The following is a 15,273-nucleotide window of genomic DNA, read 5'->3' as shown; positions in this document are numbered from 1 at the left end:
AAAAAAAAAAAAAAATTTACCGACGCAGCGTCGGACTTCGGAAAAATTTAAAGCGGATAAAGGAAGAATTTGAGCAAATGAATTTTGCATAATCAAAGTAGAATGCGTGCATTTTCAAGGCTTCAAAAACTCCTATATTACCAATAATTCACGGGTGTTAATCCGTGATAGCCTGCCACGGATTCTGAATCCGTAGACAAGCCCCCTTTTTAATTTTTTTTTTTAAAATTTTGAGTCCGGAAGTTAATTCTCCGGATTGTACTACTTTCATAATACTCCCAAATTTGCAATATTTTAATAAATATTTTTTAAATTTATATTATTTAAGGAAAAAACCCTTTTAACTACATGGGACGAAATATATATCATGTGGTTTAAACTAATAGATATATAATATATGAGTAAGCTATTAAATTATATAGGATTCGTATATATATAACAAGAGAAAATAGTAAAATGGGTAGTTTGAATTAACCTAAATTGGATTGTGGTTATCTAATTAGACAAAATTAAGTCTTAGTATATTTATTAAAACTGGTTTCAATTACATTTTTATTATATATTTTTTGTTCAAAATTTTGATATGACGTCAAACATTAATGTTGATGTGTTCAATGTGCCAACAAGAAATCAAGTTATTACACAAACTTAATTTTGATCCGTTAAAATATTAAAACCCCAATTTAGATTAACTTACGGACGAAAATTACTTATTTTTCTTATAATATGTAGATAATACCTTTAGTAATAACCGTTTTGGGCCAAAGTATAATTTTGGACTTGTCTAAAATATCCTTTAGTAAAATGTATTTGGTTAATTGCTTTTTCATTAATGAAATCAATAATTTGATTATGTAATGTCATACTTGGAAAAATCAAAATGGTTTGCTATTTTTCTTTATTATTAAACCTCAAAAATAATTTAAATATGTCATTATAATATTTGTATATTATGTTCCACGCTGCCATGTAGCAAAAATTTCTTATTGACACAAATAGATTCCATGCAGACATTCGGCAGTTTCCCCGTTGCCCAATTGAAATGTGACAAACAGATTCTTCACACTTGCGACCAACCTTTATCCATTCACTTTCTATGAACACATAAATAGCTTGAGTAACGTCCCCTCACTTTGCCACAAGAAAACCCTTCAAAATCAGAAAACTGATCCTTTTTTCATATCTTAAAGAAGAAAGAAGGATGAATGCTATGACATTAGATCCAAGTCTTAGCCTTCAACTCAACAGCAATGCATCCAAGAATAGAGTCATAGTTGAAGAAATCGACGGCCTTATTAGGGTATACAAAGACGGGCATGTCGAACGACCTCAAATCATGACACATGCTGCATGCGCATCGGCTGCGGACTTCGGGGTGTCGTGTAGAGACGTGATCGTCGACAAGTACACAAATATTTGGGCACGTTTCTACGTTCTTAATATCTCTCTTAAGATACTTCCTTGCTAGTATACTTCCATGGAGGTGGATTTTGTGCTTGGAGTTGTTACCCTGAATTCCTAGCAAATTTAGCCTTGAAAACCGGTTGTGTAATCATGTCAGTTAACTACCGGTTGGCACCTGAAAACCCTCTTCCCGCATCCTACGAGGATGGTGTCAAGACCGTTATTTGGTTAAGGCAAGAATCTTTACTAGGAAAGAGTGAGTGGTGGGCTACTAATCGTAACATGAGTAAAATTGTTTTGGCTGGTGATAGTTCTGGTGCAAATATGGCCTTCAATGTCTCCATGAGGCTAGCTCGGCAAACTGATATCAAGGGATTAATTAATCCTAATACAGCCATTCTTTGGAGGAGAATCAAGGACTCATTCTGAAAATTACATGATGCAGTCACCATGCTCTGCCCTCACATTGGCGGCATCAGACACTTATTGCCGGCTTTCGCTTCCATCCGGGGAGAATCGTGACCATCCATAGTGTAATCTGAAAGGAATATTTTATTCATAATTAATCTTTGTCTTTTATTTAAATTGAAAAATAAGAGTTTTGCATTTTTAGACTAATTTGACTTTATCTAATAATAAGATTTATTCCTAGACTTGGTTGACCTAATCTAATATTAGTATTTATCCCCTATGATTTGTTTTTGGTATTTATCTCTAAGAGATAATATCTTAGATTTGAATATAGTCTTATTCCTAATAAATTCTTGTTTCCATGTTTGTAGGATTTTGTTCTTATGGAAAGATAATTAGGTCAAGATACGAAGATCTATATATATTTTATATTGAGAGAAGGACGAGACGACTTGGAGAGGATTTTTACGCGGCTGCTAGAGTTTTTCTGAACATGCACAAGTTCAGTATTGGAGAATTACATGTTGAAGAATTTGAGTGATTGAATCACGTTTATGTCTTGTTGCTGATTGGTGTTGAAGACACATGAAGAACAATATTGACGTAGATTGTTCTTTTGTTTTTAAGCAACTTTGGTTTATACATTAGTATTTAATTTGAGTTTTTGATGCATTTTAATTCCTTGGAGTGTCAAGAAATTTGGTTTTATTATACTCACTAGTATTGTTTTGGTGTAAATGGTTTACATATTTTTCTAGTAAATTTTTTTCATGAGGCATTGCACAAGTTTTTATACTTGTGCATAATTTAAATCTGGTCTCTAGTTATTCAAGTTATACTTGTGTGTCAATAATTAATTTCTGATGCATGTCGTGCGCTCATGTTGACAACACCAGAGCACAACACTAACTTATGATACACACAATATATTAATTTCCTATACGTTTATGATCAACCGTCCTTTCATAATCCGATACTATCTCCTAACTTGGAGGAGTTGAGAAATTTGTCTATTATGGTTTGCATATCAGAAATGGATATATTAAAAGATAGGAACCTGGAGTTGTGTGCTAAATTGGGTCAAAAAGTGGAGCAAATAGTGTATAGAGGTGTTGGTCACGCATTTCAGATTCTAAACAAATCCACTTTGGCGCAAACTCGTGTTCATGAATTAACAAGTCATATCAAGAACTTTCTACGTAAGTAAGTGAAAATTATTTCATTTTGTGTATTTATTTAGGCTTGTTATAATGTGTAATTTTAATAGCATATTTTAATCGTTCAAGTACAATTTGATCAGGAATTAAAACACATATCCTAAATACCATATTCACAACTCTTTCTCCAAAATATTGAAAAAATATATAAAATCATAGAATTAAGATTTGGAAGCAAAACATACATTATAGTAGTTGCATTAGAAACTACTCTTACCTCACTTTGTTTGCTTTTGAAATCATATGGATCAACCCATTGTATTCTCCCATCATCGAAACTCATTGTCCTTCTCATCATGAAATTTTAAAAATCCTACAAAGAAGAAATAAAAATGTTCAGGATTGAATCGGCTATCTCATGACAAATTGATAAAACTTTTTTGTGCAAAAGTATTTTAAGGAGTTTATACAAAATCAAGTATCTCTCAATGTCACTTTTTTGGGCAATATATTTATTTTTTCTTCTTTTTTTTGACCTCTTTTTCTTTTTTATTTCTCTCATTTTTCCATCGGATTCGGTCTCTTTCTCTTTTCTTTTATTTTTTCAGTCTTTTCAAATTTTTTTCATTATCACTCCTTTTTTTTTTTTTTTTTTTTTTTTTTTTTTTTTTTTTTTCTTTCACTCACTTTTTTGAAATTTCAATTAATCTTCAAGAACTTCTTTTAGATTCAATTGAACAAGAGAAGTAGATTGTACCTCAAAACATGTATGAAACAAAGTTTCGCTTCGGCTATTCCCCTCCTCCATAGCATACATACGAACTTCTTCGTCATCTAATGATTTACTTTTCAGCGCATATTGTTTAACACTTGCATCATCAATCGATGAAGTATCATCATCCTCAATTTTCTCAAATTCAACGTTAGATTCAAGATCAATTACAACTTCAAATTCAAGCTATAATTGAGAATCCACCACTATCACCACCTCACTTGGACATTGACTAATATTATGTCCATTTTCTTGACACCAAGAGCATTTAATATCATAAGTATAAGTATTGGAAATGGTAGATGCACCTTGATATCCATGCTTGAGAACTTCATGCTTTGAATCCATAATTAGTCTAGTCATGCACGATTTTCCCCTTCATGCTCGAGTGGATTTCAAGGACGCCTCATGCATGTCATGTCCATCATTTCTATCAACTCCCCTATCGCAGTTATTAGGAACAAAACGTTTCACATCGTTCTTTTCATTTCATCCCAAGTGATTGTAAGTCTCTTCTCATATCTTATCCTACCGAACACTGATTGATCCCACTAGATAAAGGTCTCGCTCATATATTTCACGCCTAGATGCATACCATTTTTGTGATCACTTGGAAGATTGTCGAGATCTTCTAGCTCTTTTGTTTGATCTCTTGTGATTTCCCTGCTCTCTGAATTGATCAGAAGAAATGATCGTTGGTCTATTTTCTTCTGTAATTGCTCGCCTGCCTCGTGTACTTTTTCCAGAATATTGTCTTGTGGGCATAGTTTTTCCATTTTTCTAGTTTATTTCCAAGCTCAAGCAGGATTTTTTCCCCCTTTACACCAACAATTCGGAGCTGGCTTCGAAAAACATGCCTATTCTCCTGTGGAGCCTGTAAGAATTCAGTACATGTTTAGATAGAATTGAAGACATAAGCAATTGTTCAAGAACGTGTGAATTTACCAAGCCTTGGGCCCAAGCTGCGCAAACACGACCCCACAATGACTCATGTATCAACTACTTTGTATCCAACTATAGGAGTACTCTGTAAGCCTTTATAAACCATTTTGAACTTTTATTTTTAACTCTTCTCTCTGAAAGATGTTCCAATAATGGGACAAAGGTATCACAATTATTGTAATTTGTATATTACCTGTATTTCTGATAGGATGCAGTTCATGGAGTGCCATTACAGCATATGTGCAATGCATGACTACACAGCTTACTTTCACATAAGTTCTCCATGGGTGTGGATGCCTTCTGCAACACCCGTGAGGCGGTTCCCAAAGAGAAAAATTCAACTATTTGAAGAAGGATATAGATTTGAAGTACAAAGAAGATTTCATGTTTGTGTAGTGAAGAATCTGTAGAATTTCGAATTAGTTTTTTCTCGGTTTGTAGATTCTATCACGGATTTGTAGCCAAGGTAAGTTGCTCACTCGAGGCTTGTTGAGTCATGAATCTACTTAAGGTTCTGTTCAAATCAACACTTTAGAGGTAGCCATTCACACAACCTATGAAAATTGAAGCACAAATTTAAGTTTTGAATTAAAAGAGTGCTAAATTGTCATTTGAGTAGATATTGTAACCTTCTAAAGAGTTTGCAAATTCTATGAAATTATTCACAACCAAGCGATGAAGATCGTCCCCAGACCAGATGGGGTAGATGCAAATATTTATGATGAAGCAGAGACAAGCAACAACCGCTATAAGAATGAGTCGAGTCAGAATCGCCTCTGTGTATTCTATTGTTCTGTTCCCAGCCATCATAAGTATGCAAAACGTGAGCACAAATACCCGGTATCCATACTCGTATAGCGCCATAGTAGGGTAGAGTTTCAAGTATGATGTGGTAGTGCCTGTCAGATTGCAAAATTATGTATCAGATATTGTAGGTTCAATCCATGACCCAAAGGGTCATACCATAGTATTGCCCATGCTATTCTGTTAGAGAGTATGTCTATGGCACAACAATGGAAAGTTTGTGGTAAGCTTTAAAAGTTCAAGCTACTATATTATTATTAACACTATAGCTTTTTGTGAAACTACACACAACACTCGACATGACAAAAGATCCTATGATCTCTGGAAACTAAAAAGTAAAAGGAAGTGTGATGTACAAACAAGTGAGAAAAACGTATGACGATTACGATTTTTCCTCCTCCTCGGCTAGGAGGGACAACGTGTTCGGGCATCATTTTCTCGCACCCAAGGTACATCGAAAGTTTAAAAATTTTGTTTCGACGTTTGAAACACTCGTTAGACGTCGTATATTTATTAATCCATTCATATGGTGTTTAGTATATACCTTTGCGAATAAAAAGTTGGCCCCAAACTATTCCGGGTTTTAAGCCGAGATAGACCTTCTTATAAATCCCTAATAACGGATCTACTTCTGGTTGATCATCAAATCTGGTCAACGATCGGAGACTGTGTTGCTCGTTTGGATTGCACTAGAAGACCAAATGATTCTTGCGTTGAGACTTTGACGTCCGAATTTCCAAAATCCGAAATCGATGCAGCGGCAGGGAAGCAGCGACAGTGATGGAAAGTCACGGCTGAAAGTTTTGTTCACCGAAAATTGGAGTGGCCGAAACTTATCTTTGGAATTAGGAAGAGTTTGGTGAATTTTGTTACAAAAATTTTGTTATGTATTATGACCCCTTATGATATATTTATAGAGTGTGACTCCCGATCCAATCAGGAGTCTCTCTCCCACAAGGATTCCTAATCTTTATCCCACCAGGACTCTATTATTTCATTATATTGAAATTATCATATTATTATTATTATATCATATATTTATCAACTTTTGATAATGCATGATATATTAATAAGAGTAGGTCTCTTGTAAGAGGTCTCACGAATCTTTATCTGTGAGACGGGTCAACCCTACCAATATTCACAATAAAAAGTAATACTCTTAGCATAAAAAGTAATACTTTTTCATTGATGACCCAAATAATAGAATACTGAAAGCATAAAAAGTGATATTTTTTTATTGATGACCTAAATAAGAGATCCGCCTCACAAAATATGATCCGTGAGACCGTCTCACACAAGTTTTTGTCTATTAATAATATATATATACATCTTATATCTTCATATAAAATGTATATATATGTAAACAATAATACATTTATACATGCACAAATAATACCTGCATAGAATATTAATTAAATTAAATAATCATTATTTAATTTTTATAATTAACTCAAAAGTTAATTAATTCTAGACCACTCTACAATATTTAATGAGAATTTATATATGTTTGTAGTCACCACTACTAGTACCATCATTTAATCAGTAAATTCTCAATTCATAAAAGAAATGATTCAGAATTCATTATAAGCCCGATCGACGACCCGAGAGCGCCGATGTATAAATGATACAAGTCTTGTCCATTTAATGAAAATTAAAAATTTCAAATATCAAAATTTTCACTTACCATATTAGGCAGCTGTCAGTTTAGTGAACTATTTCACTAAAACAAGCAGTTTCACTCTCCTTTCTTAATTAGCAACTAAGCTCACTTTCAGTTCTTCAATCTTATGAAGTCGGCATATAAACTCCTTTATAAGCATCATGTTTGATCGTCATCAAACTATAGTCGCCAAATTCAACTCCTTGAATCTTGACTCTCTCAACTGAAACACAGAATCTGATACTTGTGTGACCCTCAACAGTTCAGAGATATAACTAGTTGTGGGTTCACATCTCTATGTGATTCAGAATAACATTTATTCTTATTCAGGCTTACCCATATTAGCCTCATTCTTTTCATCAACTCCTTGATCAAGAATATCATAACTCATTTTTGATTGCGTCCATCGGATCATGATAAGAGCATTTAGTAGCATCGCTCCACACTACAAGAAAAAACCAAATCAACACCGCACATACGACAACGGTTTTTACTAAAACCGTTGTCGTATGCTTTTTAACAACGGTGCGTTTTTTTAAGCAAAAGGGGGCTTTTGGGGGTCAAAGACAACGGTTTTTAGGGTCAATGACAATGGTTCTATGAACCGTTGTCTTTGAGCGTGATTTTTTGGACAATCGACAACGGCCCGTTGTCTTTGAGCGTGATTTTTTGGACAATCGACAACGGTTTTAGAGAAAATCGTTGTCCATTAGTGTGTTTTCTGGACAAATTAGCGACGATTTTGCTTAAAACAGTCGCTAATTTTTGCGACGGTGTATAATCTGTCGCTATATATAGCGACTGTTTTAAGTAAAACCGTCGCATTTTTAAATTAGCGACGGTTTTTTCTGAAACCGTCGCTAAAATTAGTGACGGAAACCATCGCTAAAATTAGCGACGGTTGTAAACAAAACCGTAAAAAATCATCGCTAAAATTAGTGACGGAAACCATCGCTAAAATTAGCGACTGTTGTAAACAAAACCGTGGCAAATTTAAAATATGCGACGGTTTTGCAATTGCCGTCGCTATTAGCGACGGTTAAAGCAAAAATCATCGCAAATTGTCTATAAATATTCGCACTTTCGGTCCATTTTCCTCCATACCACTTCACAACACTTAAAATTTTTCTCTTTTACACGATTTTATCACTTCACAACACTTAAAATTTTTCTGTCTTACACAATTTTAAGTTCAATTTAGGCTAAATTTTTTCACTTTAATGTTTGGTAAATTTTTAAGTGTTAGTTAAGTTCATGAATATTGTTAGCCTCAAATTGTAAGTTTTTTTAGATTTGTTAAATTATTAAAAGTAATTTTAATTTTATTTTACTGAAAATATTAGCGACGGAAATAATGAAAAAACCGTCGTTAAAATTAGCGACGGTTTAATAAATCAGCGACTGTTTTGCATAAATCCATCGCTAATTTTATTTGCGACGGTTTGTAGCTACAACAACGGTGAAAAACCGTTGTCTTTGAGCGAACTCTTTAACCACATGGACTTTAACAACGGTTTTTCAGGACATACAACAACGGTGAAAAAGCGTTTTCGTTGACCTTTTTTTTGTAGTGCCATGATCCCCTAGGTATCGCTGATAGTTTCTGCAACAACCTTAAGTCATGGCTAGCTCACAGTGTGGTCCCTTTAATACATATATCACGATCGAATCTACCATTGGTATACCGAGAGTTGCATATAAATTCGATAACGATGTGATTTATCTTTGAGTATTAATAGTGACATTGTCTTTGCAAATAGGAAAACACATTTCCTTAAAGCACATTTCTTGCTCTGGCCAGAGACTCTGCACTATTAACTCATCATATCACATAGGATATCCTCACCCGTAGGCAAACAGTGAATCCCTGACTACAATTTATATTTTTCATACCTATTTCGAAACTGCACCCAACCTGGCCACCTGATGACCCTCAATGGAGACGGTAAACGGATCAAAGTACATGCTAGCACGTATAGCCCCTACATTGTTACAGGTCAAAGGGATAATGGTGTTCAACCATAACCACATAATATTCCACTCGATAAGTGAGAATCACTTGGACAGTCTGAGGGGGGTTGATCAGTGCATCATCATATGATCATTCATCTGTATGAATGGACATCTCCATGCCCTTGCCAATGAAATATGGCGTTTATATCACAGATGCTAGTCTCAAGCTCAAGCGACCTTTATCATTATTTTAGACGGCTGATTCAACTAGGAACCTGTTTAGAATATACGATACACTTCTTAATGAGTTTTGTGATCTTACGTTGTGAGGCAGACCTAATGGTACCTATTGTATATTCAAGAACTTTATCTATGCAGCTTGCATGGGTATACAGATAAAGTATAATGTCATAATTGAACAAAATCGTAAAACATTATTAAAATAAAGATCGTTTTACAATAGAGTCAACAAAAGCTCAAACCACAAGTTGGCTTGCTGGGCACATACTCTAACACAACCCAGCGAAGAGAAAGGCAAGCATTCCAGCACAGAACCTCTCTAAACTGCGGTTGAATCCTTTTATGAATATCGCACCTTAAAATTCATTCAACAGTTCAAATATAACGATTTATATATAGTATAGCAGGACTAAAATATAAAAACACGGATATAATTCATGTGCTATACTGTTATTTTGATTTGGAATACCTATGCTGAATTCAAACATGACAATAACAGTGAGGATTGCCCAGATTGAGAACTGGGAGATATCAGGAAGAGGCTTTTTCCAGAATATGAACAATGACACAAGTGCCAATGCAAATCCCATCTTGAGGGCATATATAATTTTTCTCGGATCATTTCGCCCCATCTCCAGACTCATCCATTGCTTTCCTGGAAAAATCGAATGATTCGTTCCAACGCCGCGTAAGTTTATCATGCATCTTTTTAAGCCAAATGCAAGAACATCTTTCGCCATCATTTCCTTCCAGCCCATGGCATGACGGAAGCAATCTTTCCTTGCTCATATCGGCTAATGATCGTTATTGTACAAATGGTATCTGAGGAATGTATTTGAAGTTGACTATTTAACCATAAGAATCTTGTAACTTGGATATCAAGCAAAGGGAAGAAATTTTGATTTTGAAATTAAATGACACAAACGTATATTAGCCTTTGTAACTGTGTCTTGTAAGATAGCTGTACAACAGATATCATAATTCTAAACTGAAACAAAATAAAAGAAGAAGTCAATCTTTGATGATGAAAGTAAACTAACTACTGAATACACGTTCATCAGAACTTGAAAAATAAAAAAATAAGCCTAGTTATATTTCTGAAATTCAACTCTTAATTTTTTTCACTTTCATCATGTTACATTTTTTGAAAACAATATCTTCATTTATCAAACTCCGCTTTGCTGGCGCTAATTAGAATCCATTAATGAATATAAAAGGGCAATTAATGAATAATTCAGCCATGGCTTTTCATATGCAGAAACAAGAATAAGTTTCCCTTTAATAGTTTTCTGCTGGCTTTTCATATATATATATGGAAACAGATGAGAAAGAATATAATTTTTGCAGCAAAAAAGGGTATATATTTTTATAATCGTTATTAAATAAATATTCGATCCTTTAACAGGTGTCCCTTAAATTCCATATCTCGTTACATTAACACATGCAGGATGAACATGTACGAGATACAAAGCCTCAGGTTCGACGGAGTTGCAACTCCAGAAACGTGGCACTTCGGTTACCTTTCTTGCAATTCTTACTGAACTTCACGAGTAATATTCAAATATTATTTCAACTCGCTCTTACTTTAATTTTACTTCCTGATTTTTTTATTACAAGAGGTTTGTTCGATTATTGGAACTCTAATGTATATTTTTATGTATATTTAATACCTTGAAAGTTTGAAATTCTCTACTTGTATCAACTAGTTATACAACAAAGTTGGTCCTGACGCAGGTTGTGGTCGAAAATGATGCATTTCATCTAAAAATCCATTGTCCCCATTGCTCAACTCTTGAATTTCAAGAATCTCCACCCGTCTCTTCATCTTCTTTCTTATCTTTATAGCCACATTCGCGGGATCGAATCTCCCGCAAACGCTTACCTTGTATTGTTGTTTCTCTATCAGATGTGTCTCTATTTCTACAAGAATATTTTTTTTACTATTACGAACTGTAAAAAGATATATATCAATTAAATTATTTTTTATACATGATGTGGTTTTACCTTTCATATTTAGGAGGATTCTTCTCATTTTTCTGCAACAAGCATTGCAGTCTAGGTTGACCCTCATCACCATGCAACGAGCCTGTTTGTTCACAATGATGTCAGATAAATTGTATTTTTAGAATCTTGTCTTGTTTTGCGGGGTAAAATACATGAAAAAGGTAAATAAGCACGATTTTGATGATGGAGAGTTCGGTAAATAGGCATTAAAAAGAAACAAATTCTTGCCTTTCCTGCCATGAACTTGAAGACTAGAAGCTCTCGATATATTAATAGCTGGTTTGTCACAATTAGTTATTTGTAAAAGTGAGAAATGAGATGATTTTGCTTTTAGGATCATGCCTATTTCTTTGTTCTAAAGATTAATAAGGTGAGAAAGTTTCCTGTTCCAAACAAGGTATATTTTATATTCTTTGCAAGGTTAAGAATCCTTATTAGGATGGATCTTGCTTTGTTTATACATGTATGTATATATGTTTATATATTTATATACGTTTATATATTTATCTATATATACACACGTCATGGGTAATTTTTTTAACCTCGGTCAACTTTTTTTTAAGAAAATGATCTCAAAATACACTTGAGGAGGTCATTTTCTTAAAAAAAAGTTGACCGAGGTTATTTAACCAATTTCTCCAACACATCAACAAGGATTCGAACATTTATTAATTATATGTTACAAGTTGTATTAAATACTTTTTGACTTGTTAAAAGTAATTGGACAAAGGAAACAATAGCCATCCTTTCCTTGTTGGGAAAAGGGAATTTGAACAAATCCTTTTCCACGTACCAAGGAGAATTGAGATACTTGACAAGTTACACAAGGTGCAATTATTTTATTCGTTGGTCGTAGGCATGATGTTTCCTTTGAGAGATATTTAAAAATATAACTTTCATTTGATTCTCACTTAAATATATGACTTTATTTTTTTAATTAAATGGTTGTTACTTATTTACCCTTTTCACATAAATCCAATAAAAGATATATGACTTTATTTTTTTTAATTAAGTTATTGTTACTTCTTTATCATTTTCACATAAATGCAATAAGAAAATCATTTTGACATAAATCTAATAAGAAACGAATGCTTCTGTTTAAAATTTGAAAAAAATTACAAATGTCAGCAGATATGTTTTGAAAAGAAACGAACTAGAATCACAAATGATGTTTTGTTCTTTTGACATGGTTACTTCAGCGTCATCAAAATTTATGGTTCCATATCCACCATTCAACACCGAGCACCATTTAGGTTCTCCTCGCTCATTATTTTTCCATTTTCCATCATATCGAAACAACACAATGACCTGCGTCATTTTCTTGTAGAAAAAAAGAAAGAAGTATATTATTAAGTAAAAAAATGCATCACTCAAAATAAAAAAAATTGAAAATCAAAATTAAAATTATCTATACATTTCATGTATGAACCTTTTTTTCTAAAAAAAAAAAANAAAATTCAAGAACCTCCATCACTATAACATCACTATTTGTCTTATTCTTTAAAAAAATAAATAAATGTAAAAGCAATTCACATTCTTCTACTTTTTTTCCGCTTTTTCACATAGTTTGCAGACAAATGAACAGAAATAACATAAATGATCAAAAGTAAACAAATAACATAAATTATACATATAATCGTTATCCGGGATAAGCAAATGATATCGGACTGTTTCTTTTTCGTTATGAAAGATATGTAGAAGAAAGCATAAGAAAAAAAATAATCTAGAATATAGGAAAAGAGATAATGATAGAGAATATGGGGAATGTGCCTAAAAAAGATATGTAGATGAGGGAAAATCAATATTTTAGATTAGATTAAATGAGTAAATAGGTTAGAATAATTATGTTTGAGCATGTAAGGGTAATTTTGACCAAATTCATATAAAAATTTTAAATGAAGGTTAGTTTAAAAATTAAAATGGTTAAAAGGTCAAAAATCTAAAAAATTATCGTATGAAGGTTATATTTCAAATTATCCCCATTTTTTGGCACCTGAAAACATAAGAAGAGCATGAATGAGTGATTCAAAAATAAGTGATAAACGAAATCAAAATGAAAATATAAAAATAAAAGAAAATAAAATATGAGAAAAAGTCATGGGTTGTTTCCCACACATTGCTTGTTTTATAGTTCTCAGCTTGAATTTTCTCCCTTTAATTCGGCTCTCTCAATGGAACGTTGTCTACGTTCCTCACTTCATTATCAGAAAAGTTCTTTACACATTGGCCACTGACCTTGAAAGTTCGTCCATCGTCGCATTTGAGTTCAACCTCTCTATACGGATGCACCTTTTCCACATTGAAGGGCCCTTACCATCTAGAATTCAACTTACTCGGGAACAGCCGGAGGCGAGAATTGAGTACAACACTTGCTGCTGAAGCTCGAATTCTCCACTTTGTTGTAACAATCTCTGTTCACCAGCAGCCTTTATGTCAAAATTTAGCTTCTTGACAGCCCAAAAAGCTATGTGCTCTAACTCCAATGGTAAGAGAAAAGTTTTCCCAAAAACTAACCTCTAGGGAGACATGCCAATAGATGTCTTTTATAGTTTTATAGGCTCATAATGCATCATCTAGCTTTATTGCCCAATATTTTTGCTTAGTCTTTACCGTTTTTCTAAGATTTGTTTGATTTTTCTGTTGGATATTTCCGCTTGACCATTTTATTGTGGGTGATAGGCCAGCGCCACCTTGTGCTTCACGTTATATTTAGCCAAAAACGAGTTAAAAATCTTATTGCAAAAATGTGTACTTTCGTCACTTGGGATGGCTCTTGGCATTCCAAACCTCGTGAAGATGTTCTTATACACAAACTTACAAACCACACGAGAATCATTAGTGCTAGTGGCAATTGGTTCCAACCATTTCAAGACATAATCCACAACAAGTAAAATATAAGATTGGCCAAAGAACAATAAGAAATATCCCATAAAATCAATACCCTAAACTTCAAAGAGTTCCACCTGTAAAATATTTTTCAGTGTAACTCGTGATGCTTAGAAATATTTCCAACCATTTGGCATCTATCACACGACTTTACTAAGGTATAATTTTCATTAAATAAACTAGGTCAATAAAAACTGGATTGTAATACATTGGATGTTGTTCTTGATGCTCCAAAGTGGCCACCATAAAGTGCAAAGTGGCATTGTTCTTGGATTGCCTACGCTTCTTCTTCCGCTACACACCTTCTAATCACTTAATTGACACATCTCTTAAACACAAAAAGCTCATCCCACATATAGAAATTTACATCACGGAAGAATTTCTTCTTCTGATGGTGAGTTAAATCTAAGAGAAATACTCATCTTGCAAGAAAATTAGCGATATCTGCAAACCATAGAAGTTTAGCAGTTACCTCAAAGAGTTGTTCATCTAGAAAAATTTCTCTTCCGCTTCCCATTCATTTTGCTCTAATTTCAGTCGCTACAGATGGTCTGCTACAATATTTTTGCTTCTTTTTTTGTCTTTGCTTCAAAATCAAACTCTTGTAGTAGCAATATCACCTTATTAATCTTGGATTCACATCCTTCTTGGCAAACAAGTAATGAATAGTTGCATGGTCAGTAAAAACAGTTAACTTGGTGCCAATGAGATATGTTCTTAATTTATCAAAAGCAAACACCACTGTAAACATCTCATTTTCTGTTGTGGTGTAATTTTGTTGTGCTGGATCAATAGTGCGACATGCATAGTAAATTGCTCTAAACAATTCTCTTTTATTTGTCCCAGAACTTCTCCAACCACAAAATCACTAACATCACACATCCACTAAAACAACTCAATCCAATCGGGCACGATCATGATAGGTGCAAAAATAAGTGCTTCCTTGATCCTGTTAAGAACTTGCATACAATCATCATAAAAAATGAATATGGAGTCATTTTCTAATAAATTGCATAAGGATCTAGTAATTTTTCAAATAT

General features: G+C 33.5%; 1 protein-coding gene and 2 pseudogenes across 1 annotated transcript; 1 reads left to right on the top strand and 2 right to left on the bottom strand.

The window, feature by feature from the left end:
• Nucleotides 1-1,201: 1,201 nt before the first annotated feature.
• On the top strand, nt 1,202-3,038 carry LOC140982619 (probable carboxylesterase 6; annotated as a pseudogene).
• A 637-nt stretch (nt 3,039-3,675) lies between these two features.
• Nucleotides 3,676-10,131, bottom strand: LOC140982009 (aluminum-activated malate transporter 9-like; annotated as a pseudogene).
• A 637-nt stretch (nt 10,132-10,768) lies between these two features.
• LOC140982214 (heavy metal-associated isoprenylated plant protein 19) lies at nt 10,769-11,833 on the bottom strand. Its single transcript, XM_073448638.1, has 3 exons — nt 11,576-11,833; nt 11,348-11,429; nt 10,769-11,263 (listed from the first exon to the last, which is right to left on the bottom strand). The coding sequence occupies exons 1-3, from the start codon at nt 11,585-11,587 to the stop codon at nt 11,046-11,048; spliced, it is 312 nt and encodes a 103-aa protein (XP_073304739.1). The 5' UTR covers nt 11,588-11,833; the 3' UTR covers nt 10,769-11,045.
• Nucleotides 11,834-15,273: the final 3,440 nt, after the last annotated feature.

The sequence above is a fragment of the Primulina huaijiensis genome, chromosome 8 (assembly GCF_012295235.1).
Source record: "Primulina huaijiensis isolate GDHJ02 chromosome 8, ASM1229523v2, whole genome shotgun sequence".
Lineage (NCBI taxonomy): Eukaryota > Viridiplantae > Streptophyta > Magnoliopsida > Lamiales > Gesneriaceae > Primulina > Primulina huaijiensis.
Note: the sequence above shows the minus strand (reverse complement) of the source record. Positions and strands in the feature narration are given on the sequence as shown.